General features: G+C 40.2%; 1 protein-coding gene across 1 annotated transcript; it reads left to right on the top strand.

Moving 5' to 3' along the window:
* The first annotated feature begins 17,881 nt into the window (after nt 1-17,881).
* Nucleotides 17,882-21,354, top strand: LOC147627762 (chaperone protein ClpC1, chloroplastic-like). The gene has a single exon (XM_086814723.1). It carries the CDS (start codon nt 18,258-18,260, stop codon nt 21,063-21,065), a length of 2,808 nt encoding a protein of 935 aa, XP_086670849.1. The 5' UTR covers nt 17,882-18,257; the 3' UTR covers nt 21,066-21,354.
* The last annotated feature ends 5,670 nt before the right edge of the window (nt 21,355-27,024 follow it).

Below are 27,024 nucleotides of genomic sequence, written 5' to 3'. Positions count from 1 at the left end.
TCTCCCTGCCATACACCTTTGGTGCAAAAGATGGAGCAACTGCTTTGGTAGGTGTAGATGAGGTGGCTAGAGAAGTGGCTAGAAGAGTTTTCTACAGAGTTAAAATCTGCACCTTACGTGATTCCAACTCATCATGGCACGTTGTTATCGTAGCCTGGAGACGTGTCACCTCCAAAAATTCTCTCTTTGCTACCGCCTCCTCTTCTTCATAGAACTTAAGATCTTCCCTTCTAGAGTTGGGATGGTCACTCATGTCATCGTCAATATGAGCCATGGTAAATGAGTTCTCTATGAATCTGGATTAAACTTTTCTTCACCCTTCTCTTGACCCCTCTTGACCAAAAGTTCTAGCAAATTAATTTACGCGAAACAACTGCACATAAGAAAAATGCTTCAATTAGCATTTGGTGGCTAGATATTGGCTAAAAAATCATGAAAACATCGTCTAGAATTAATCCAAATGAATAAAGTATTAATACAAGGCATGCTCGTTTTAATAATATGCAAATAACCCACATTTGTTTAGTGTGAGTACATAAAAAACGTACTATAATACCAAAAATCCCTCGAAAATAAGAATTCTCGAGAAAAAAGTACCATGAGTTTTTTCTAATTTTCTAAGGCCTCAAAATATGCTAATTTTGAAATCCACCAAAACCCATCTTATGGCACTCCAAACCTATAATTTTCCAAAAAAAATTTAGCAAATAATTTTACCAAAATACCATTTATATTTAAAAAATACCAATATCTAGGATTTCTAAAAATAATCTCTAGAATATTTCTAATTTCTTATGAGCATCCCATCATCCCACGAAATTTCTAATTTTGCCCAACAATTCTCAAATCCAATGAAAATTTAAAATTTTTAATGGATTTCTTAATTTTTTTGGGCTAAAAATAGATTTTTAAAAGAATTTGAATGGTCACGGGTGCCCGAACGGACACACCACATGCCAATCACTAATCTCAAATATTCCAAAAAATTAAAATAATTTTCCACTAATTTTCAAGAATTTTTTAAAAATTTTAATTTACCTCGAATGCATTTAGAATATGAACGAACCAAAAATTTTCGTAATCCCAACGGTCTTCCCGGAATATGGAAAGCCAACAGTTTCGGGAAAATGAAACGACCCAAAAAAAAAATTTGGAATATGAAAGGTCAAAAGTTTCTAGAAAAGGTCAAAAGTTTCTAGAATCCAAAAGGTCAAAAGATGAAAGGTCAAAAGTTTCTAGAATCCAAAAGGTCAAAAGATCCCCGGAATTCGGAAGGTCAATAGATTTCCCGAGAATACGGAAAGCCAAAAGGTTCAAGGAAAAAAAAATTCGATAGGGAAAAATAAAACTTTCAAAGAAGTAATTTTTTTTTTCCAGATTTCTTCTCCTTCTTCCAAGCTTTTTTTTTTTGAAAATATCTTTTAAATATTTTTTAAAGCTTTAAAAAAAGCTTTTAAGCTTTGGTATGAAGCTTATAAAAAAAATTATAAGGGGGGGCCCAGCGGGCTGCAGTCGCCCCCCCCGGGCGCGATTATCGAACTAGAGAGGAGGAGGTCCCTCCTCTCTCATTTCTTCTCCCCTTCTACTCTCCAATTCACAACAAGATTATTACCACCCATAATTCCTCCTCTATTCTCTAATTAGAGAATTAATCTTTGATTAAAAACTTAATCATAATTAAAATTTAATTATGATTAAATTTTAAGCAAATAGTGCCATCCAAGAGGTATTCACACGGGAGGAGAGTTAAATAGGAAGAATATCCGAAATTTAAGGGAAGAAATGAAATTTACGCGTATGGGAGAGAACCCAATGCATCAATTGATTTCCCCATTCTACATTTCAGCAGAATTTTGACAGAAAATTGATTGCATATCCACAGGAAACCTGCAAAAATGTATAAAAAATACATTTTTAACCATAAAAATGCTCTAAAATTTTTTAAATAATTAGAAAAAAATTCTTAAAATTTGTAAAAATTCAGAAAATTCATTTCACCAAAAATATCCGCAATAAAATATGTGGTATTTTGGTAAAAATTTCTATTAATTGGTTATTTTAAACCATAAAATTAGAAAAAAATAGCATTAAACTCACGGAATTCCCCTGTAACATTGATTCGTCCATTGTAAAGAAGAAATGCACATTCCAACCGCCATATTGACAATCCACGTGTGAAATCACCAAAACAAACCAACAAAATAATATTTTTATTTAGTAAACATTAAAATTTACTTTTAAAAAATACCAAAAATTGGAATAAGAAAGAAAAAACAACAACAATTAACTAGAGATTGCTCTGATACCATTGTTAAAATCCTAAGATCTCTTTAGATAATCAACATGCATAAACATGTATAAACATGCATAAATCAGGCATAAACTCTACCACACCCAACCACCCCCCCGAGCCCAAGGGTTGCACACATGAAATATAATGAAGTACCACATACCTTAACCTTGGTGTCCCATACCACTAAAAGGTATGACTCCAATCCACATACCTTAACCTTGGTGTCCCATACCACCAAGAGGTATGACTCCAATCCAACAACACTCAACTCTATTGTGAAATGGCAAGAATGTAGATACAATCCTCTACACAAGAGAACATCCCTTGAGTGTGCCCCATGCCCCTATTATATAGGAAGGCCCTCAAGTGACTCTCTTGGCTCTCCATTTCCCATGTGTGACCCTTGGATGCCTGACCCTAACCTTAACCCTTAAGGTTAGTCCTAACCCATGCTCCACTAGAGCTTGTTCCCATGCTCCCATGCTCACAAGCCTAATGTAGCCTCCTAGTATATACACATATAATGTGCACATAACACCAACCATGTACACAACACATATGCACCATGACACTAACCATATAGAGATCACATAGAGCCCATTCCGACCATGTGCGAGGCATATATACCATACAAACCACACCAACATAACACCGAGAATATAGAGATCCCATAGAGTCCATTCTAACCATATGGACCATCCAAGGCCATGATCTATGACATCATGCATGGCCATCATATGTATGATGTATGTGTGTCCATGGTGCACATGATAGCATGTATGTCCATGCTACACATGATAGCATGTGTGTCCATGTTGTATGTGCATCCATGGTGCACATGATGGCATGTATGTCCATGTATATCTAGGCCATGTCACATGCTGACATGGACTTATTACATGTTGACATGGACACGTCAATTGCCATATCATCAAATTAGTCCACATAAGCAAAACTCATGGAACCAAAGCTCGCCAAAAAAAATAGCTCGCTGCCAAATGCTTGCCAAATAATTTAACCCTAGATCATTGGGTTGATTACATCGTCAACCTAAACCTGACCTGTGCTTGCATGATGCTGCCCAACTCACACCAAAACTTGCCATCATAAGCATAAGTGCATATTAATGAGCTACATCAATTTGCAACTAGCAATGCACCAATCTACATCATCATTCCAAGTTTATTCAAAGGTATTTGCATGTGCAAGATGCAATTGCAAATTTAAAATTTTAACATAGCTCCCACGAATCGTGTGGTTGAAGATTGTACCCAGGGTTATGTAGGTTGTGAATGTGTGATTGCATTCTACAAAATTGAACCGGGGTTAGCCCCACTACCTAAACTCTACTGAAATTGGTGTAGAAGGCCTGCAAGCCTACAAATCTAGTGATTTGTTTGCTAAGTGTAGCAATTTCATACATAGTTTACCCAAGAGCACACTATAGATTGCCTAACCTAGTTTCAAGCAAGTAATTTAGCCATATCTACAGCAAACAACATAATCGGGTCATCTCACAAGATTAGAAAATCAAAAATTTCAATGTCTAAGGAGACATGACATAATTATTTGAGAGGGAGAGGGAGAGGGAGAGAGAGAGCAAGAGGGAGTGAGAGAGAGAGAACAATATGACAACATTACATCCTCAGGATAAAAAATAGTACTTCCAATTATACAAATAAAACCAAGTTCATTCACATACAACTTCCAAATATAACTCTTCTATCATAATTGTTATTCACCTACAGTCAAGAGTTCTATGGGTGTCACTTATCCTCTGGGGTGAAGGCACAAAGCAAGTGAGCAAGCAAGCGAGCAAGCAACGTTCATTCCCTTCCGCACTTCCTCTAGAAAGAGACACTTGGATGCATCATCAATAAAACCATGGGCTTTCCAAATAGCAAATTGATCCCACCACTTTGGTTTGCACTGGAGAAATATCATAATCACTACTAGAAAGTGGTAATAAGGATGTGAGAGATTTCCATGCTTGTGCACCATCTACGGTCTTTTGTTTGACGTCCGCATTGGTGGCCTCCCTAGTGATACGTGCAACAACAACTTCAATGCTAATTTTTTATGAGGCCATCACAAACAATATGAAGGAGGGTTGTGGGTGGTGTGCTCTACTAAGAATGCTAAGCTAAATGGTGGTGTGCTCTACTAAGAATGCTCTACTAAGAATACTAAGCTAAATGGTGGTAACAAAGTTGTATGGAGATTATCTGTATATTTATAGTAGTGGGAGAGGTGTACTCTTCTTTTGCACCAAACAAAAAAAAACCTTTCTTCATTTTTAATGTAATAAAGGCATCTTCCCTGAAAATCCTATACCCCAATAATGAAGGCATATCTTACTTTTTTGGGAAAGAGTGAGTATGTCATGAAGAACAATGAAAAATAAAAAATTAAATATAATAATATAGTTACCAATTATGGGCAAGAGATAATTTTACTCCCGAAAAGAAATTACATTAGGATCACATATTGTTTTCTCAAAACAATAAACAACCTAAAATTTGATGAGGTGATTAATAAAAAAGACAAGGCGAATTATAGTTGAAAGGGCCACTTTAGTCCAAAAAGGTTGTTACATCATCCTTGCAGAGGTGAAGACTAAATTTGACGAGGTGATTAATAAAAATGACAAGGCAAATTATAGTTGAAAGATCACTTTAGTCCAGAAAGGTTGTTACATCATCCTTGCAAGCCCATCTACGTACTTGTAAGGGCTACAACCTTAAATACTATTTACAAAAGATAACATACCATAACTATGTAAGGGTTCCTACACTTATGCGCTTTTATGGGCTACTCTATTCTTCAATACCTCTTGAATGGACTCCTCCTTCTCCTCAGCAATGTACCCATAACTCTACCAAGTGGTGCTGCAATAACGCTTCCAATCTTCATATCCCAGACATACAAATCTCTAGAATCGATAGGCTCATTCAACAGCATCTTTCTCCAAAGACTACAGCCTTTCTTCAATACCTCTTGAATGGACTCCTCCTTCTCCTCAGCAATGTACCCATAACTCTACCAAGTGGTGCTACAATAACGCTTCCAATCTTCATATCCCAGACATACAAATCTCTAGAATCGATAGGCTCATTCACCAGCATCTTTCTCCAAAGACTACAACCTTTGTCATGATTCTCAGATGTTCTTTCACATCTCCACTTGTTTTCGTACATAAATATTTGCAAACCCTATCAAGGGTATCCTTGAGAGTATAGTTAGGACCATTAGAAGAAGACATAATGAGATCAATAAAGGTTAGTGGATGATGGTGCAGATTGTTAAGGTAGAGAATGTGGGTGAGGGAGAGAAATGCAATAAGAGGGAGAGGGAGGCAATAAGATTTGGAACTGAAGATTAGAGTAAGAGCTAGGGATCATATTTATAGATACATCATACTAAAAGCAAAAGGGATTTTACATGGATATTCCCTAAATTTAGAAAAGTAGATGCATGGATAAGTGCTGTGTGTAAAAAAAGAAATTGCATGAATAAGTAATATATTCAAGAGAAAATCTATGTAGACATCAACATTGAGAAGACCTTAAAATGATAAACGAACATATTCCAACCATTGACATATAATCATATACCAAAACATTTAAAAACGAAAAGTAAATAGACCTTCCTAAAGAGTTGAGTGAACCATGATACAAAGGATATTTTATTATCGCAAAATGAAGGACCTTTTCCAAACTACTGTACAATGTCATCAACTATACAAGTTCTTTTCGGATTGTTCTCCTATTGAACATTCTCATTAGGTCCTCCTTTTTTAGAGTGGGTTGATGTATAAACATAATATGGTTCACATCTAACCCAAAAATATGGTTCACATCTAACCCAAAAATATGCAAATCTACAAAATAAAGGTGCTTACATATGCACAATGAAGGACCTTTTCCAAACTACTGTACAATGTCATCAACTATACAAGTTCTTTTCAGATTGTTCTCCTATTGAACATTCTCATTAGGTCCTCCTTTTTTAGAGTGGGTTGATGTATAAACATAATATGGTTCACATCTAACCCAAAAATATGCAAATCTACAAAATAAAGGTGCTTACATATGCACAATATGGTCTCCCAGTCCCTACCGTGATTTGAAAATCGGTATGTGCATGATGGCTTCTTTCCCATAGTCACCCAGTATCTTTCATTGCATAGTAGGGATTCCTCGGTCTTGATTACAAACACTTTCATCTGTCCATCCTTAATGACCAAATGCTCAAAGACCGTAGCTGTGTTTGAAATTGTCGAATCTATTCTCTTGGCTACCATATGCCACTTTTGTACTTTGTTGACCGATGGGCTACATCATTTGCTTCTTGGCATAGTCCCTTTTGCAACACAAATCCACCAGCCTCCAATGCTCGAACCTCATCCATAGTAAGGTTTATACCTCGTTCAACTAGCCATACAACTGGGAGTCTAGCAAGTGATTGACAGATGGTATTACATACTCTCCAAGTATTGTTAGAAATACACCAAAATACCATGTGACATTGGGAATATGGGGATTCGGTCATTAGGTTTATAGCTAACTTGGTGTGAACAACCTCTTAGTAGTTAGGGTCAAAAGATAGGGTTTAATGCTTATAAAATGGTATTTAGTTGGTGGTTCATTCATCTCTCATATCATTCATAATAAAATCACCTTGTTTTGTGCTCTCTCTTTTCTCGCTTCTTCTTCCTCCTCAACCATGGAGAGATTCCATCCTCCATAGCTCCATGGTTGGACCTATGATTGCCAACATGGTATCAGACCCATGCTATTCAGTGTTTATGTTATGCTTATCATCTACTCCACTCTCATTAGCTTCATCTTACCACATACCCTAAACTTGATTAGTAGTTAATTAGATTTTTACCATTTTTTCCCCTATTAATACAGCACTGATTTCTCTCTCCACTCACAACCATTGCTTAATCCATCACTGCATCCTTCTTCTCAACTCAAGGACGATTGCTCCAACTGGCTCAATCAAACAAAAATGTGTTAAAAAATGCCGAGAGGACCAGATTAACAAAAACACAACGTTTTCGGAGAAAATGCAATGGTAGCTTGAATACACCAAATCGGCATGATTCCACTCTCCCTCGAGGGTTTTTGGATGCTACAAGCACTCTTGCAGAGTCGTAATTGCGATTGAACACATGTAGAAGCTGCCTCAAGTTTGGATACTCAAAGAAAAGTTCTTTCGGTAGAGCAGTGATTAATCCAAGAATATTTTGCTTAAAGATATGTTTGAAGTGCCTAAACTCAAGTAGACACATTGCTATAAGTCACCCTTGAAGCTTTTTTGAAGAAGATTGGAGAAGGGCTTTCAATTTGACACTCCAAGTTTCTCCTTCTTCTGCACTACAAACAGTGGGTTGCCTCATCTAATCAATGATTAATCGACACTAATCCTATTTTTTTGGACCATTGAGGGTCAATCATACCATTGGGGACTTGCTATTACTTACCAAAGATTCATATCAAGAAAGCCCCTTGATTTTCCTCTCCGACGGAGCTCTCCGAATCAGGGTATTTTTTGCTCAATTAATAGAAAATTGCATTCACTAATACCTTGATTAGTGCTAATTATAAGAGGTTTTAAGGGCCATTAATGGTTCATATCTCACATTCAAGTGTTTCTAAACCTTTGTAAAGCATCAAATCAGAATTTTCCCTTGATTTGAGTGGTCAATTTGTTAATCCAAAATCAGTTATAAATCTATATCATCATTGTTTGAAACAATGGGATTTCTGAGCTTATATGCTTCAAGCGACATGCATTGGGGACTTGCTATTACTTACCAAAGATTCATATCAAGAAAGCCCCTTGATTTTCCCCTCTGACGGTGCTCTCCAAATCAGGGTATTTTTTGCTCAATTAATAGAAAATTGCATTCACTCTAATACCTTGATTAGTGCTAATCATAAGAGGTTTTAAGGGCCATTAATGGTTCATATCTCACATTCAAGTGTGTAAAAACCTTTGTAAAGCATCAAATCAGATTTTTCCCTTGATTTGAGTGGTCAATTTGTTAATCCAAAATCAGTTATAAATCTATATCATCATTGTTTGAAACAATGGGATTTTTGAGCTTATATGCTTCATGTACCGCATCTATCTTCTCATAAATCATTTGTAAAAGGGAAAGGTATTGGTCATTGATAAGGCTAAGATCTCCTTAAGCAGATTCAACACATTATCATGTGAAAGCGACATGCATCATCATCATGTCAAGCTTTATGAACACATTGAGAATATGATCCATCTTTGCCTACATGGATTTCATTACACAATGAAATCATTACACAATGAAATCAAGGATGAAGAAGACCAAGGCCTACATCAACATCAAGATCTACATTGACATAAAGAAGATCAAGAGCAACATTGACATTTTGAGCTACATCAAAAGAAGATCTTCATCAACATATTGGTCAACAAGGGGGGACTCTCCCTTTATTTCTAAATTCCGCGTCATCCCCCAAAATCCGAATCTTTTGGACTTGTTATTTAGACTTGATGTTATAAAAGGCATAGGTGGCTTCCTAAACAAACCCCCCCTAGAGGCAACTAATGCACAGGTTTGCAGTGTGCATCTATGTATTACGCAAATAATGGGATTTTTTAATATTAACATCTCATCAAAAATAATCCTTTGGTTGGGAAGGTATTTGTTATGCTGCAAGAACCATGGAAGAGGAGATGATTCTTGGACGATTCTTGATTTATGCCAGCAAAACTGTAACATCCAATGGGAAAAATGGGCAGTACAACCCAACGATGGCAATGACACCATCACCATCCCATTATGGAGTCCCTTAAAAACAAGGGAAAGTAAGAAGTGACATGTGACATAAAGCCACCAATGCCAAGAAAAGTGGAAGAATCAACAGAACAGGCATCCACCTCAAACTAGCATCACCATTCAAGAGGATCACAGAAAAGGCAATATATATACCCAGTTAAACAACAATGGGTTCCCAAATCCCAACTTCAAGCCCAAGGATACTATGATAAGGACAATACCTTGTGGGTGTCAAGGCAGGAAAGCAAAGCTACAAGCAAGAGACAAGGAAATAATACTAAGGAAAGGAAGTAGCAACCCAAGCACACCCAAGCACCACTTGGCATTCAACAACGATGGGTAAGGAAAAATTTACTAGCATCGCAAGGCTGCTATCAAGGAAATGCAAAAATATGGGTACGAAAAAGCAACACAAGACCTAATGCGGCATGTACCTCCAAAAGAATAGACGAGAGCCATAAACATAGGCAGACTTAGATCCCAGCTAAATCAACTTGTCCAGGCAGTGCCGAAATTGGTCTGGAAGAAGAAAACTGCTCAAAAAGTAAACAAAGGAGTGTGACACCTCCAATGTCACCCACCAAAGAGATCTAGCGAAGCCAAGTTGTAGAACAAGGTAATGCAGGTGTGCACTCACATGCACATGAAACAAAACAGGTTCACTAGGATTCGGTAGCTGTACTTCTCCACTCGATGGAAGGAAAGCTTAGAAGTTCTCACTCAAAACTAAAGCGGCTACAACAACACATACCCACAAACTCCAAAGAACAAACTTGGTTTCCATGGCAATAAAAAGAAGGAGGGTGCAAGGAGTACCTAGAACAATGACTCCAAATGGGTATAAGGTAAAGGGGTATGCATTTCACGTCGTGAAACATGTTCATACGTTTCACATGTTCAATTATACTCCTCTAATGCATATCATGTGGCCTTGGAATGTTTGAGGATATAGGAATCAATAGGGTATCAATAAGTGCATATAGGAATCAATAGGGTATCAATAAGTGCATGCATAAGGGAACGTGGTTGTTTCACTTCGTGAACTGCTACTACAAGCTGTTTCACGTTGTGAACGACAACGGGTTGTTTCACATCATGAATCGATAGGTTGTTTCATGTCGTGAAACACTTCAAGCTAGTTCACCTCGTGAACCGCCTCATGCCGTGAAACGATCAAAAAAAGCCTCTATGTATCGTATTCAGACACGTGTCATACCCAATCAAGATGGCCGCCGGTGCCGATGGCTAGATCATAAATACTTTGTTTTTACTCTTTCATGCATTTTTTGTCGTCTTTCTTCGAGAGCTTCTCCTCCATCATCATATGTTTGATTACAGTCATCGTCGGTGCTCCATCTGTCCAACACTTCACCGTCATCGTCTGCTTGCTTGCGATCATCATTTCTTAGGTAGGAGCTCTAAACTTAACTATCGAATTGCTTCAATCGTGGTTATCCAATGATTATGCTTAAAACTATTGCACATGCTCACTGGCCATCATGCTTGAATCCACTGATTTTCTTTTCCCTTTTTATTCTTTTATCTTCCCCTTGCATCATTTCCATCAACACCTCTCACATTCAGAAAACAAACTTGCAAGATTTATAACATGAAATAGCAGTTTGTTGTTTCACAATAAATCCTCTTCTGCTAATTCACAGGAAATGAAATAATGTCCTAACACACATCACAAACTTTTAGCTATGAACAACACTTTGCTAAATCACGGATTGCTAGTTCATGGGTTAGCAGTTCACGACTTAACACTTCACGGACTTCTAGTTCACGGGTTAGCAATTCACGACTTAATACTTCAAAGATTGCTAGTTCATGGGTTAGCAGTTCACGACTTAATACTTCACGGACTATTAGTTCACGGGTTAGTAGTTCACAACTTAACACTTTACGGACTACTAGTTCACGAGTTACAGTTCATGACTTAACACATCACGGCTTAGCCAGTTCACGGGTTAGATAGTTCATGAAATAACGCTTCATGAATTAATAGTTCACGTCGTGAACTACACTCTGCTAGTTCACGATTTAGCAAGTTCATGCACTAACAAAATCTAGGATTTGGAATGAACACTTGCCCTACAAGAATGTCCTCAATGGCAAGAGCAGTCTGACAAGTTACGGTAGCTCATCAAGCGCACTTTGGACATAGGATCCTTGCCGGTGACTCCTCCGGCCCCTCCTCAAACACTAACTCTGTTTTTGTCTACACTGACCCTCTCTTTACTTCAATATGAAATTAACTTAACAGAAGACCTCGATTTCAGGAGACCTTACACTAATACATCAAAACATGGAGAGGGATGCGAACCCCACAATCGTTATGGGAATCCTAAGAGGAGATATAGTTCTTACTAACCCATTTGATATCTTCTTTATTCAGCTACATCCTATTGTGCTAAACCTACATAGTTTATGTCGGGTGTTACAACAATTGGCTATCTTGGATGACAGTGTTGATAAACTCGACCTATTCATGCCAAATGCAATACCATCCACACTGGCCAACTACAAGGTTATAGCTCGTAGAGCTATCAATGGATAGTATGCTAAGGGTGGTGGAAGTTTATGATACACATCAGCACTTAAACCTTTCTGAATCCACAATGTATCATCCTTTAGGTATCATAAAACTTTATAGAAACATCCGTAGACATCTGGAGGACATGTTAATGAGTGTTATTTCTCACTCACATTGAATATCCAGAAGAACCCCCAGGATCATCCCAATTTGTCATTTATCCTATTTTTCCATCCCTCTCCAGTAAGATCTTAAATCCTTATCCAAGTGTCACTCCTTCTTACAAAACTGAGGCTAATTGCATATTTCACATTTTTCTTTACCCTTTATGGATCTTCCCACTAACCCTCTAGACCCAGAGGAGTTGTTGTGCAATGATCTTATCTCACCAACGTCCACTCGATGAGGTGCGTGCTCCCATTCCCATTGATGATGTCTTGATTTCAGAATGTTTTGCATACAGCTCTCCAGCTGCGGAATATGAGAGCATGATTAAAGACAAGAATCCTCTACTAAAGCCTAAGTTGATGTTCCAAGTGCTGATGCAGATCACTCCCTTTGATCTGACATGAAGAATTATGCCGCCCGAGGCTTACTCCAGCATACAATTGAGGCAACATCACAATGTCCCTTATCCTCTCATCAGAGACCCAATGCCAGATTTGGAAGAATTGTTGTAATACGAGGAGAAGGTACATTATGGGACAATGTGGCAAAAGGTGGCAAACCCACATCTCGCAGATCTACCTAGAGATCAGGGTAGTTACTTTTATGATCAGTTATTGTTTTCGCAGATTGTGACACTAGCATCCAATGCACACATGGGGTGGTTTTTATGCAATAGAAACAGATGGAGACAACCCCCACTTGGAGGATTTCGGCATCCAACCAGAATGGCGTAAGGAATACCTAATCATTCGAGGGTACTATTGTGAATCCCATTTATAGTCACAGAGGTGTCGAGCTTGGGAGTACCCACCACGAACCAAAATAAACAGACCATCTTCAACGTTTCGATCCAACGAATCCGCTTTAGGTCAGTGGTAAGGTTCCCAATTCGATCCTCTTGGATGAAGAAATATCTCGGCCCGCGATTCCAAAAATCTCTACCCCATCCTCTTTCGATACAAGAGAAATGGGGGAGGGACATCTTCTCTAGTATTTGCACCATGGTGTCACGGAACTCGAAATTTGAGGAGTGATAAGCGGTCTCGAAAAGACACGCTGGAAAACTAGAAATTTCAAGTAGGCATCTTCCTCTTCCTACAATCATTCAACCATCAATTCAGTTTATTCTTAGTAAGGTGTTTTTATTAATTAGCATTATGTTAGGTAAAACATACATTGCAAAAAATAGTCCTTAAATGGCAAGTCCTAGGAGCTAAGATCGGCTCTGATACTAATTGTAAGGTTTTCCCCTTCCAAAATAGGGGAAACACTTAAGATAGTCTACTAAGTCTTAGCTTGGAGAAAATTTCCTACTCGTCTCGACACCTTGAACATGTAAAGATTCAAGGATACGATTTGTAGGTATCCCGTAGGGGGAGTGTGGTCTTCTAAAAGTCAAATTACCCATAGGGTAATTGATCATAATTTGGGCAACTACTAATCTTGATTCCTAGAGACAACGCTTTTTTCCTCATCCATGCAAGGCACAGCCGCCCGCTGGCCTAGTCTCCTAAAATAGAGTTGCCCAAGAACCTATTTATCTACCGTAGGGCTTTTACTTAATTTGTTGGAAAGCTACCCGACTAATCGGGTCCACCCATCTATAGGATGGTGCCATTGGGGCATTCCATCCTCCCACTTCCCACCCTAATCACATGTCAATTTGCTTTCTAATTAATCCTACCACACTGTTTGACATAAATAAACATGTTCCTTAATTAAGGCCCTTTTCCAAGGTTCGTTTAAAACAATCTTTTTCCACAGTACAATAATGCCAAAGACAAGATTTATAAAAAAAGTTTATACATGAATCAATTCCATACAAGCCAAACCGGCTCTCGTATTCTTTTCCTTTATACTGCCGATGATCTAGAATCCGGCCTTCCAGCCTCTACATGCTGGGCAAGACCCTATGGGACCCTCTACATGCTGGGCAAGACCATACACCTCATCGTCGGCCACTATGGTGGCAAGGACTCAAGCCGGCCTGTTGCCCTCTCAGGCTCCGTCGCTCAATCCTCTCGCCCCTCAGAGGGATGTCTACGCACTAGGGTGGGCTTATTCACTGCACTAGCTTGGGCCCTCAGAACTAGACAGTATCACAATCTCTCGCCTCAATCGGCGAACCTTATTCTCCCAATGGTACGAGGGATGCCATGGGCCAATCCCAGGCTTTGCTCTAACGACGCCGCCCGGGTACACAAGCATGGAACAGAGTTAGGGTCAAAGCCAAGAAAAACCTGCACTCTTTCTCTTAAAGATAACAATTTCAATACAAACCATTGAATACAGCATCACTTCAAATAGTAGCTTCATACATTTTTTTCAAGGGAAAAGATACACGTCTTCTTTCTTCATTTATTGACATTAATATTAAAGAAAAACTCTTTTTAAAAGATAACCAAGCTAACCTGGCCACCGCTCCCTTGTGGAGCTTGCAACGGGAGGGTTGGAGCCACATTAGGAGCATCTTCTCCAATCTCATTATTGCATGCTCCTCCCGAGGCAATATTCTGGCATTTTTGGGATGGGGCCATCTTGAATGTTACCTTGTAGTGCTCCATGCTGCGATCGTAATGCTTCAGTCGGATCTCAATTCCGAGATCATTTGCTCACTCTATGGGCCAAAAACTGTAGCGTGCGACCTTCTCTAAGGTAGAAAACCTCTTGCTAAAGTCCACGCAAAATGGGGGGGGGGGGGGGGGATTTGTGAGATGTCCTTAAGGAAAAGGCAAAAACGTTTTGCTGAGGGGTGAGGCCTATTGTAAGTCTCTTCACACGGGGGAGAGGGAGAAGAGCTAAGGACGCTCTCTTCACAAGGGTGGGCTGGTTGGAAATGGGCTTATCTGAGAGTTGGCAAATTAGGGGGTGCTGAGAGGAAGGCTGCAAGGGACGGTTGAAGGTACTGCAGCAAGTACAGTGTGTAGGCGCAAACGAGCGGTACGGACTGGCGATACAGCCTTAAGCAGGGTATACTCTACGTAAGAATGTGTGCTGGTCATGGAGTACCCCAGGGGTTTATATGGCTATGGAGTACGGGTGTGGACGCTGAGCAAAGTACGGTTGAAAGGATGGTGTACCATCAAAGTGTGCCAATTAGTGGTTTGCATGGGCTTGGGGAAAGGTACGGTGGCGGTGCACAGGCAAAGGAGTGGTACGCATGTACCCTTTTGGTCAGAGGCAACATGGATGCACGTGGCGGTGTGTGTGGACTATACAGTGGGCAGTCGGCCTTTGGTCCTTGCACGGCCATTGTACAGGCGCCCTGGTGAGTGTGTACAATCCTTCCTTTTTGGGACAGGGTCCCCAAATTTGGGACGCAGGCCTCGATTTGCGTGCCGGACCGCCGAGGGGTGAAAAAAATTTCATCAAAAATGTTCGGGATGTTCCCCTAGTCATGGGGTGTAGACTGTTCGTCAATCGGACCCCCGATTGTGCATTTATTAAGGTTTAAAGGTTGTCGTTTTTAACTAAAAATAACCAAAATTTGCGTATAAGCTTGATCCGGTGTCTGTTTTGGATGCTGTAAAATCCTATATTAGGGTAAAATCGCATGCAGATTCTAAATTTGGACTCAAAATTTTAAGATTCTAAGTAGAAATGGCTCGTTTAATAAAATCACTGATTTTTACACCATAAAAACTCATAAATTTATCTATTACATGACATTTCTTTATTAATGAAGATGGGCATGTTACAAAGAGAGAGAGAGAGAGAAATAGCAGAGAGAGAAATCGCGCGCCTTAAAACCAAAAATCACTTGCCAAAAAAATGCGCCCTTGCATGCAACCCCTACCACACTACCTCTAACAGGGGGTAGCTAGTGTAATCTACCTCTAACAGCGGGTAGCTAGTGTAATCTACCTCATATTCCAATATAAACTCTGTGTATAACTGCTTTATAAAGTATAATAAAAAATCCAATGATGGTTAGACATCCTAACAGCATCCTCCCAATGATGGTTAGGCACCCTCCCACCATAAGCAACGACATATTGGCAATATATGTGTACTACCATAGTAGGGTGGGAACACCTAAAGATAGAAAGGTGCTTACCCACCCCAGCAATAGATATGTACTACCATAGCAAAGTGGGAACACCTAGAGATAGAAAGGTGCTTACCCACCCCAGCAATAGATATGTACTACCATAGCAAAGTGGGAACACCTAGAGATAGAAAGGGGCTTCCCCACCCCAAGCTACACTCCATGGCTATCAACAAAAAGATCAAGCAAGTCATCTCTAATTTTAGGGAGCCTATCCAAGCCTATAGAGACATGTTTCCTTGCCATCTACTCATCTACATATAAGGCCCTACTAAGGCTACGTAGCGAAACCTCTATGGCCTCTAAGTCTACCACAATGTGGAGTAAGAGCTCACATGATAGAGTCAACATCTCATGCTCCCAATAGAAGAGAAAGGTTCAAGATGTAGTCATGTGACTCCATGCGGAGGATGGACGCGGTCAAAAGGGCAAGTATGAAAAAAGGGGAATGGACAAAGAGCTAACAAGGAATATACAAGGATAATTAGGCTCAAACAATCACATAAACAAGGATAATTAAGGATATACAAGGATAATTAGGCTTAAAACATTTACCTAAACAAGGATAATCAGGGATATACAAGGATAATTAGGCTTAAATAATTACCTAAATAAGGATAATTAAGCTTAAATAATTTACCTAAACAACAAGGATAATTAGGGATATATAAGAACAATTACCTAAACAAGATAGAGAGAGCTAATCCAACCGCTAAACAAGAGAGCTCTAGGAATGAAACGATGAAAACAAAAAGTGACATGAGTTTCTACTACCTTGATCGAGGTTTAGGGTTAGGGGCTTTTCCTATCCAATTAAATGTCTTACAGTGCAGATCTCATCTTGGCCAACCTCGATCGAGGTATCTATGGTGGATATGAGATGCCCATACCTTGAACGAGGTATTGATGTTGTAGACGTGATCTGCATACTTTGGACAATGATAAAGATGCCATCAATGCACCTCGATTGAGGTATATATATGGCACAAATCTTTCACATATTCTTTTAAGTATTCAATAATATTCATCGATTTTATCAAATAATTATAAAATTTTGTTATATGCTAAATTATTAATAAATTGGCATTTGTATACCTCAATCAAGGTCAATGCATGTGCTTATGCATGTAATAAGGCATGGTGATGACCTCCATTGAGGTCCATCGTTGGCAGTTGCTTAGACCTCAATTGAGGTCCAAACAAGCACCATGGTGGACCTTAATCAAGGCCCATAGCACTTGTTGGACCACAATCATGAGGCCCTTATGTGGACCTCGATTGAGGTCCAACAAGTGAGGTGATTTGGTGAATACTAGACCTCAATCAAGGTACTTAAGCTCGAGGTTCGGTGGACATGTGCATGAGATTCACATTTGGCCACTCACCTCAATGGAGGTACTATCTCATCCCAGTTTTGCCACAAAACCCCTCCTTGTGATGCTTGCCCCATTTTTTTGAAAAGCCTCCAAAGTTAAGTATCGTGATCTTGTAACCCCTTTTAATACAACAAAACTAAACAATCATAAATAACATAACTTTAATTACTATATTATTGTTATATTGTTAGATTAGTATATTGCTATATTATTATATGGTTATATTGGTGTATTGTTATATTATTATATGGTTATATTGGTGTATTGTTATATTATTAGGTTAGTATATATAACTTAAGTAGAGTAGTATATTTCTAGAGTATTACTATAATGGATGTATGTGAATGTGGATGTATAGATGTGAATGTGGAATGTGGATGTGGATGTATGTATGTATGTGGATGTATATGATATTTATGCATTATTTAAATAGAGAAAAGATGAATTTTTGTTATATTTATTTTTTTCATGCATAAATTTAGATGAAGATAAAGATGTGATAGGGCCCCGTCATTTTGAACATATGTTTTGACATTGTAGTGTGTAGAGGGATGAGCTCATAGCATGATCTTGACATCATTTCCAACTAGGTTTACGAATCTCCCCACCCATCACTTTATTGAACAATGAGTGGTGAAAGTAGGGATTGGAGAAGATATGATATTGTCCATCTTTTTGCTTGCCCTAAGAGCCCTTCCCCATTGGACGGAGAAGAGGAAAATTTGTTTTTCACAGTTCCATAAGTATTGTCTCCAACTAGTGGAACCTGTCTCAAGGTGTGACGAACTCGTCAACTAAACCTGAGTTAGTTTGGCCTTTAGGAGGGCAATTACATGTTCGACCTACACTGAACATGTGAGATGGGAGACATTTCCTTGAGATTTCTCCTAAACCTATGGTGTTTACATACTAAAGGAGTTCCTCCCCGCTTTAAAAGACCCTAACATCCAATGGGCATCTGCATAAGTGCGACTTCTTAACCTATCTCCTCTGCACTTCTCTGATACATGGCGGGGGCCGTTGCTGCAGCTTCACTTCTGCCTGTCAACATCGCCGCCCGCAAGCAGGACCAGGGCTATGGGGGCGGCGGCAGCAGCAACAGCAGCAGCAGAGGGTCATCGTTGGCCACCATCGCCAAGCTCTCCTGCTCTCGCCAAGCTCATCTTGCCCAAGTAAGTTCTTTCTCAGGCCTTCGCCGTCTCTCTGTTCTTGACAGAAACCCTAGAAATGTCAAGAGCTTTCAATCCGCCATGATCAAAGCCATATCCTCCCCTTCTGGAAAGGGCAGCCGTGCAGTGACGGTGGCCATGTTTGAAAGATTCACAGAGAAAGCCATCAAAGTCATCATGCTTGCACAAGAAGAAGCCAGACGCCTAGGGCATAACTTTGTTGGAACTGAACAAGTCCTCCTAGGGCTTATTGGAGAAGGCACTGGCATTGCTGCCAAAGTTCTCAAATCCATGGGTGTTAACCTCAAAGAGGCCCGCATTGAGGTCGAGAAAATCATAGGCAGAGGAAGTGGTTTTGTTGCTGTGGAAATCCCCTTCACCCCCAGGGCTAAACGTGTGCTTGAGCTTTCCCTTGAAGAGGCCCGGCAGCTAGGTCATAACTACATTGGATCAGAGCATCTGTTGCTAGGGTTGCTCAGAGAAGGTGAAGGTGTGGCAGCCAGAGTCCTTGAAAACCTCGGTGCAGACCCTAGCAACATCAGAACTCAGGTCATCCGAATGGTTGGTGAGAGCACTGAGGCTGTTGGGGCTGGTGTAGGTGGTGGTAGCAGTAATGCCAAGATGCCCACCCTGGAAGAATTCGGTACTAACTTGACAAAGCTAGCAGAGGATGGGAAGCTTGATCCTGTTGTAGGTAGGCAGCCTCAGATTGAGCGTGTCACTCAGATCCTTGGTCGGCGGACCAAGAACAATCCTTGCCTCATCGGAGAGCCAGGTGTTGGAAAAACTGCAATTGCTGAGGGGCTTGCGCAAAGAATTGCTGGTGGTGATGTCCCAGAGACTATTGAAGGCAAGAAGGTGATTACTCTTGATATGGGGCTACTTGTTGCTGGGACCAAGTATAGGGGAGAGTTTGAGGAGAGGCTCAAGAAACTCATGGAAGAGATTAAGCAGGCTGATGATATCATACTCTTTATAGATGAAGTGCATACCTTGATTGGAGCTGGTGCAGCTGAGGGAGCAATTGATGCAGCCAATATATTAAAGCCTGCACTGGCACGGGGTGAGCTCCAATGCATTGGAGCTACCACCCTTGATGAATACAGGAAGCACATTGAAAAGGATCCAGCCTTAGAGAGGCGATTTCAACCTGTGCAGGTTCCTGAACCCACTGTAGATGAGACCATACAGATATTGCAAGGTCTCCGGGAGCGATATGAAATCCATCACAAGCTGCAGTACACAGATGAAGCTCTGGTTGCTGCTGCTCAGCTTTCTTATCAGTATATCAGTGATAGATTCCTTCCTGACAAAGCTATTGACTTGATTGATGAGGCTGGCTCTCGTGTTCGTCTTCGTCATGCCCAACTACCCGAAGAGGCCAAGGAGCTTGACAGGGAACTGAGACAGATCACAAAGGACAAAAATGAAGCCGTCAGAGGCCAAGACTTTGAGAAGGCAGGAGAGCTGCGTGACCGCGAAATGGAATTGAAGGCGCAAATATCTGCTATCACAGAGAAAGGGAAAGAGAAAGTCAAGGCTGAGAGTGAGGCTGGTGATGTTGGGCCCCTTGTGACTGAAGCAGACATTCAACAGATAGTTTCTGCCTGGACAGGGATTCCAGTAGAGAAGGTTTCAATAGATGAGTCCAGTCGGTTGTTGAAGATGGAAGAAACATTGCACAACAGGGTGATTGGTCAAGATGAAGCTGTGAAAGCCATCAGCCGTGCCATTAGGCGAGCCCGGGTTGGTTTGAAGAACCCTAGCAGGCCTATTGCAAGCTTCATTTTCTCGGGTCCAACTGGTGTTGGTAAATCTGAGCTAGCAAAAGCCTTGGCAGCATACTATTTTGGTTCAGAGGAGGCAATGGTAAGACTTGATATGAGTGAATTTATGGAAAGACATACAGTCTCCAAACTTATTGGGTCACCACCTGGATATGTCGGTTACAGTGAAGGAGGACAACTGACGGAAGCTGTTCGGCGCCGCCCTTATACGGTTGTGCTGTTTGATGAGATTGAGAAAGCACACCCAGATGTTTTCAACATGATGCTGCAGATACTGGAGGATGGTAGGCTCACAGACAGCAAGGGGCGAACTGTAGATTTCAAAAACACTCTATTGATCATGACTTCCAATGTTGGGAGTAGTATAATTGAAAAGGGTGGAGGTGGTATTGGCTTCCAACTTGACTATGGTGAGAAGGATAGTAGCTACAATAGGATAAAGAGCCTCGTGAATGAGGAGCTCAAGCAGTACTTCAGACCAGAGTTTTTGAATCGGCTCGACGAGATTATTGTATTCAGGCAGCTGACAAAGTCTGAAGTGAAGGAGATAGCAGACATCATGCTCAAAGAGGTCTTTGACCGCCTAAAGAAGAAAACCATTGATCTACAGGTTACTGAAAGATTCAGGGATAGAATAGTAGATGAAGGGTACAGTCCTAGTTATGGTGCAAGGCCCTTGCGAAGGGCTATCATGAGGCTCTTGGAGGATAGCATGGCTGAGAGAATGCTTGGAGGCGAGATTAAGGAGGGTGACTCAGCAATCATTGATGTAGACACAGAAGGAAATGTGACAATTTTGAATGGAACCACTGGAACAGCTTCGAGTGCAGCTATTGAAGCCCCAGCCGGGGTTGCTTGAAGAGGGTGGATAAGTGTGTGTGACAAATGATGTGGCATGCTGAATAAGTGACGTGCATGGCTGGTAAGTTTGGTCTTTTCTCAGGCCAAGAACTGCACATAGGCAGTTTACGACTTCACGTACTGATACTACGTGCATGTGAGCATGCAGTCAACTTTCACACAAAACCATCAGCTTCAAATTTTATAAAACAGTCGGTTCCAAAATTTTTTCATACTTTACAATTGATGATTACTACCTTGACATTGCTATTGAGGAAGCATTAACTGCTTTGATTTGATGTTGTAAATGGATATTGTGTTTTTTACTATTTTTCTGCTCTAAATAATCAATTTAGGTGTAGCAAAATTTTGCAGATCCTTAAGGACAATGTAGCTCGGAATTTTTTATCTTGCCTAGTGTAACAGGGTTGCCCAAGAGATCTTAAAATTTATATTAATTAAGCCGCAGCAGATGTAGATTCTCTATATGTGTGTAGTGTGAGTGCTCTGTATCCACATTAAGGGCTGAAGTTAGGCTGCATTCCCTTCTCGTTCGTTTTTCCGAAAGGACCATATAAACGAAGTTGATGCAGAATTCCATTCAGCTCTTGGGCCCCAACTCAGGAGCAACTACACGAGATGTTTCAGGTGCGACTCCCTACTAACCCAACTCAGAGCCCAGGAGCACATCATCTTCATAGCTCCACTTTTCAGAGCCCAGGAGCACGTCATCTTCATAGCTCCACTTTTCAGAGCCCAGGAGCACATCATCTTCAGAGCTCCACTTTTCCCCAATTACCTGCATGCAGTGCCTCCTGCATGCAGCCCCGAGTACTATGCGGAGATCTTCAGAACTGTAAACACGAGCAGGGCCTCGCGCTCGCAATTTCAAGTACTCAAAAGAGACCTTTAAGCCTCTCCTGCAGTTAGTTGTGCAAATTGATATCGATGGCCATATTGTTTACATGGCAGTTTGTAGAGTCCGTAAGAGGTCATGTCAGCAGTACAGGTCTATATGCATGTCTTTTCATCTGCTGCTGCTGTTGTCCGTACAACTGATGTTGGCTGTATGATTCTGCCTTGAGATGAGTGATGGGAAACTTGGGAGATAAGTGCTGCTCAAGAAAAAGGTATTTATCTTTCAACATTTTGTCCCTATAAACACCTCCTTGCTACTTTTTAATGGCAAAATTACCTCAAGCGTCCTTTTTTTCCAACTGCACTTGGGCACAAGATCCTCCCGTATAGTTAACCGCCCTTGGGTGCTTTTTTATCCAGCTGCAGGGGTGATGCTGCTGAGGAAGCACCATGTGGAGTTATGAACCAAGGACCTCCTAGTCCAGTCAATTATCTCTACCACTTGAGCTATCACCTCGTTGGCAAGCATGCTTTACCAAGTACAAATTATTAAGTAAAAAAAGGTTAGCATTAATACTTACTCCTTGCAGCACTAATGTCAGAATATCAAAGAAAATAAAGTCAGCATTATTACTTACTCTTTGCATAAAACCCATAAGCCTAAGTGCACATACAAACTTTTTAATTTTGTTCAGTCACTTATGTCTTTGGGGTTTTCGTGCATCCACGATACCTATAGGCATGAACATGTTAGTAAATCCATGCGATGTCCATGTCCAACAACAAGTCAAGCACGCATCTTCAATCCCAAGGACACTACATGAATAACATAGAGTGAGTGTCAGAGAAACCTCCCATCACACAAAGCTTTGAAAGATTTCCCACATGAGAACTCCTGAAGCTGGTGTTGCATACCTCATTGCAAGCCATCTTCATTTCACCTGCTCATCTTTAGCTTCTTGCTAGCATATAATGCCCCCCTCATTGGTGACCAGCTGCAAGTTTGGGGGGCAACTTAAGTGATCATAAATGAATAGGATAGATTACCACTGCTCGATGCGCTTGCTAAGGTTAGGGATAATGGAACCTTAGAGGGCCTTGGTATAGGCCCTCTCGTTTATTTGAGGAGGAGGTTTACCATGATGGTTTTCATGAAGGATAACAGAATGTTAGAGAACCTTAGTATAGGGACTGATTGCCATGAAGGTATCAAGACCTTGATGGAGTTTACGGATAATAGAACATCTAAACCAATAAAACCTTAGCGGGGCTTTGCATCAGAGCATATCAACCTCAAACAAGGTCATGGAATCAATGGATGTGCATGATGGGCATTGTAAAGACCTTGACCAAGGTTTATATGTCATGCATTCATGGATGTATGTGAGACATCATATAATATTGATCACCTTCGTCTCGCATTATTGGAAAAGAGAAAACATAGGTATGATCTCTCCCCCATGCTAGAAGTTATAACACCCATTTATCTAGGTTAGATAGTGTAAAAACCCTACATGTTATTCTAGGAATCTTGTACTATTGCAAACAATTCATGGGATCGTTGACAAGGATGGGAACCATAGATGCCTATGACAGCCTTGGAGGCTTCTGCTTGGGAAAGAGATAAAAACAACTAATTCTACAGCCACTGTTCCTACAACTATCTCAGTGGAACTAAAGACAAACCAACTCGAACCAAAGTCGTGAGGAACACACCAATCTCTCAATCCAACTCCTGAGAAATCAAATAATCTGACATCATAGAGACAATTTTCATAGCCAATACAATTATGTATCCTATCATGATTGGGTAATTCCTCGTGTTTAGAGATATTAAAAAAATAACTTTTCTCTCTGAGAACCACATAATTATGAGACACTTGAACACTCACCATAAATAACCTTTGAAAGTGTTCCTATTAAGACCATGTCCAAACCAGAACACCATGATATAACTCTCTTGTACCATATCCTATGCTAAATATACAACTGTGGGATTGGTTGTACAGCATGTCAATTCTTTCTAGAGCTATTTGCACCTAGAACTACATCTTTATGTTATAATTCTCAAGTGAAACTTAGGTAGACACCCATACCAAGCATAACATGTTTAGTATTATCATAGGCAGATCTTGATCGATCAAATGATCTCTCGGCATGCTGAATATGTGCAATGTTCCACCATAACTAATTTATCCTCTGTGTTGGCTATTGACAGACTAAGAACAATTATCATGAGTAGGAACCTATCTCGGTTAGTCTTTGATTGCTTGAGTATTGAGAAACTTCAAGTCCCAACTCAAGTTACTGTGTCAAAGTAATCAAGATGCAAAATCTGCTAGCATCAACACTCTATTGGAACCAGGTCGATCTAGAATAACCCCACCAATCAATACCCTACTACATAACCTTGGATATCGGCCATAATAAAAACTAATCTAGATATCTGCCACATCAGAGGCATGGCCCATAAACCATACATATCCACATCAAAGGTGTGGCTAAGGAACTCGACATCTGCCATATGAGAGGCTAGTCCACTCACTCCATGAACTAAGCATCCAGCAATCCTGAGTTCTAGATAACTATCTGATCAAAAGCTAAAACGTCTACCTCAATGTGGAACCCTATAAACCTGCACATGTGATACATCCTAGCATCCCATACCACCTGAACATAGCCCATATGCATCTTACAAATCCATCACTCCTCAGCTTGCAAGTCTTCCGAAAGATTTTCAAAGGTTGCTAGCAATATCTTTCGCCATACAAACTGAACCTTCTTAGGAGAATAAATCTCTTCGAGAAACCTATTGATTAATATCAGCAAAGTCTGCTCTAAATCTAGATCTCCACAAAATATATGTGTGTACACGAAGATCCCTCGAAACTCTACAAAGCAAAGAAGCCTCACCCAGTATCTAGCAAAAGAAAACCGCTTTACCTAGTTGCAAATGTCAAGCATGTACATAACACTCTCTTCGATCATCTATAATCCACAGTCTCATTCTTCCTTGCTTCTTGTAGTTGATTCCTCAAATCAACCGTCGCTTCCCCTCATTCCACAAATCCACCAAATAGGAATATAGATGTATCCAAAAACCCTGCTTGTAGCAAATCCTAGCGTCCAATACCACCAGGATATAGTCCATACAAGATCCTCTTTAGACATAATGTTAAGTTGGATTGATCAATTCCTTCCCAATCCCATCTTGACACAACTAGAATCCCACTTTAAGGACATTGACTTTCAAGTTAACCCACCACATCAATCAATCTTATATGATATTCCCTCTTACTTTCTCCCATAATCATGGGGTTACCATAAGTGTAGAACATTCATCTATAGAAATCTTGCCCTAAAAAGATCATGAAAGTGTCAAACACTCATCCATGAAAATCTTGCCTCAAGTAATACTATGTCTGTAGCAACTCACTAGCGCATAAGGCAATCACACTTACATAAGGCTGGCCAAATCTGAGTATGGCTACCACATTTAAACTCTATGAACCTCAGTTTAAAATTGGGAGGATAGTCTCCAAGAATGCTACATTTACCTAGAATAGCGCCGTTTCTTGAAAATATAAAGTTTGCATAAAGAGAAGAAACTAAAATTAAGAGTTTAATTAATCTTTAATTATATATTAATCTACACATTAGTGCACATATCTTAGTAATTTCATGCTCTATCCAATGATGTGCGCAATGGTGTGAATTAATTAGTGATTAGTGGTTAATTAGAGCCTTGATTAGTCTAAAAGAGGGAAAGATTAGTGGGAGGATGAATTCTTGATTAATTTCTAATCAATTTTTTACATAACTCATTTAAGGCTAATGAGCGTTGAATGAGAAGATGCCAATGAGTTGTCAAATTGTCCATTTTAAGGGTCATTTATGAAGGGTGTAAGGGGGTGTCATAAAAAGGTTGACTTTTTTGATTCCCACTTGTCTTTTTGGAAAAATGCCTATATCTTTTCAATTTAAAATTCAAGAATATCCTCCCCAAACAAGGAAACTCGAATTTCCCTCTAGACGAAAAAAAAATTGACATTTCACGCCTTACGACCTCACGTGAAAAAAAAAAATCGACGTTTCACGCCTTAAGGCCTCACGTGGGAAAAAAAATCTAATTTGATAAAATCCGTGAAGTCCGTTTCACGCCTTAAGGGTTCACGGCATGAAACTCTTAAGCGTCTTACGGCGTGAAGCAGTGCTCGTGCACCCAAAAAAAAACAAATTTGATAAAATCCGTGAAGTCCTTTTCACGCCTTAAGGGTTCACGGCATGAAAGTCTCCGTCGCAAAAAAAAAAAAAACTCTCTGAAAAACAACCCTCTTTGGAGGCTCGTATCTCCTAAACCGTGAATCCGTTGAAGGCTCTCTAGTGCTCATCAGAAAGTGGACATCAAGCTCTTCGAAATTGGTCTTGAGCGTCCGAGGGCAAAATCCATCATTTTGGCCTCCAACCAGCAGCCTCAAAATTCAACCTAGAAATTGAGGCAAAAAACAATCCTTAAAGCACTAAAATCACCCAAAACAGCGCGAAAATGATTGCAAACCATATTCGGGCTATTTTTTAAGGGTCTAAGCGACAAAATCACAAAAAACTCCAAGAGACAAAGTTGTAGTACTCTAAAAATACTACAACTCTCTCATACAAAGTTTTTCCAAATTCCTTTTGGAACACCTTCAAAAATGGGCTGCAAAATAGGAAAAATCTTCCCAAAAAAAACTTCGTCTTCAAATAGTGATGGAAAATAGGTTTTGAGACCTCCTCTTCTACCATCATGCACTTTTTTCGAAAAAAATATCTCAAAGGTCGTTCACGTACGTCTACTGTCTAAGCTAATTTAGGCAAACAAACACTCGTTTGACCCAACAAAGGGTACACCAGGCCTCTTGAGGCTGTAAACGGGCTGTACAGGGGCTGTCATAAACCCTAAAAAGAAAAAAAAAGGGAGGGGGGGAAGAGTGTGCTTGCTCATTAAGAAGCAACTGGCAATGTCAAACATAGCAATGATAGAGGGACTATGTGGGCCGACACCCTCACTAAACCCAATGGCTGATATCTTCGAGCTATTGAGATCAATGCCCCAAATGCACCTCCCCATACCCTTGGCC

The sequence above is a fragment of the Cibotium barometz genome, chromosome 20, assembly GCF_041138505.1.
Source record: "Cibotium barometz isolate CiBa-2024 chromosome 20, ASM4113850v1, whole genome shotgun sequence".
Lineage (NCBI taxonomy): Eukaryota > Viridiplantae > Streptophyta > Polypodiopsida > Cyatheales > Cibotiaceae > Cibotium > Cibotium barometz.
This window is presented reverse-complemented; position numbering and strand designations above follow the sequence as displayed.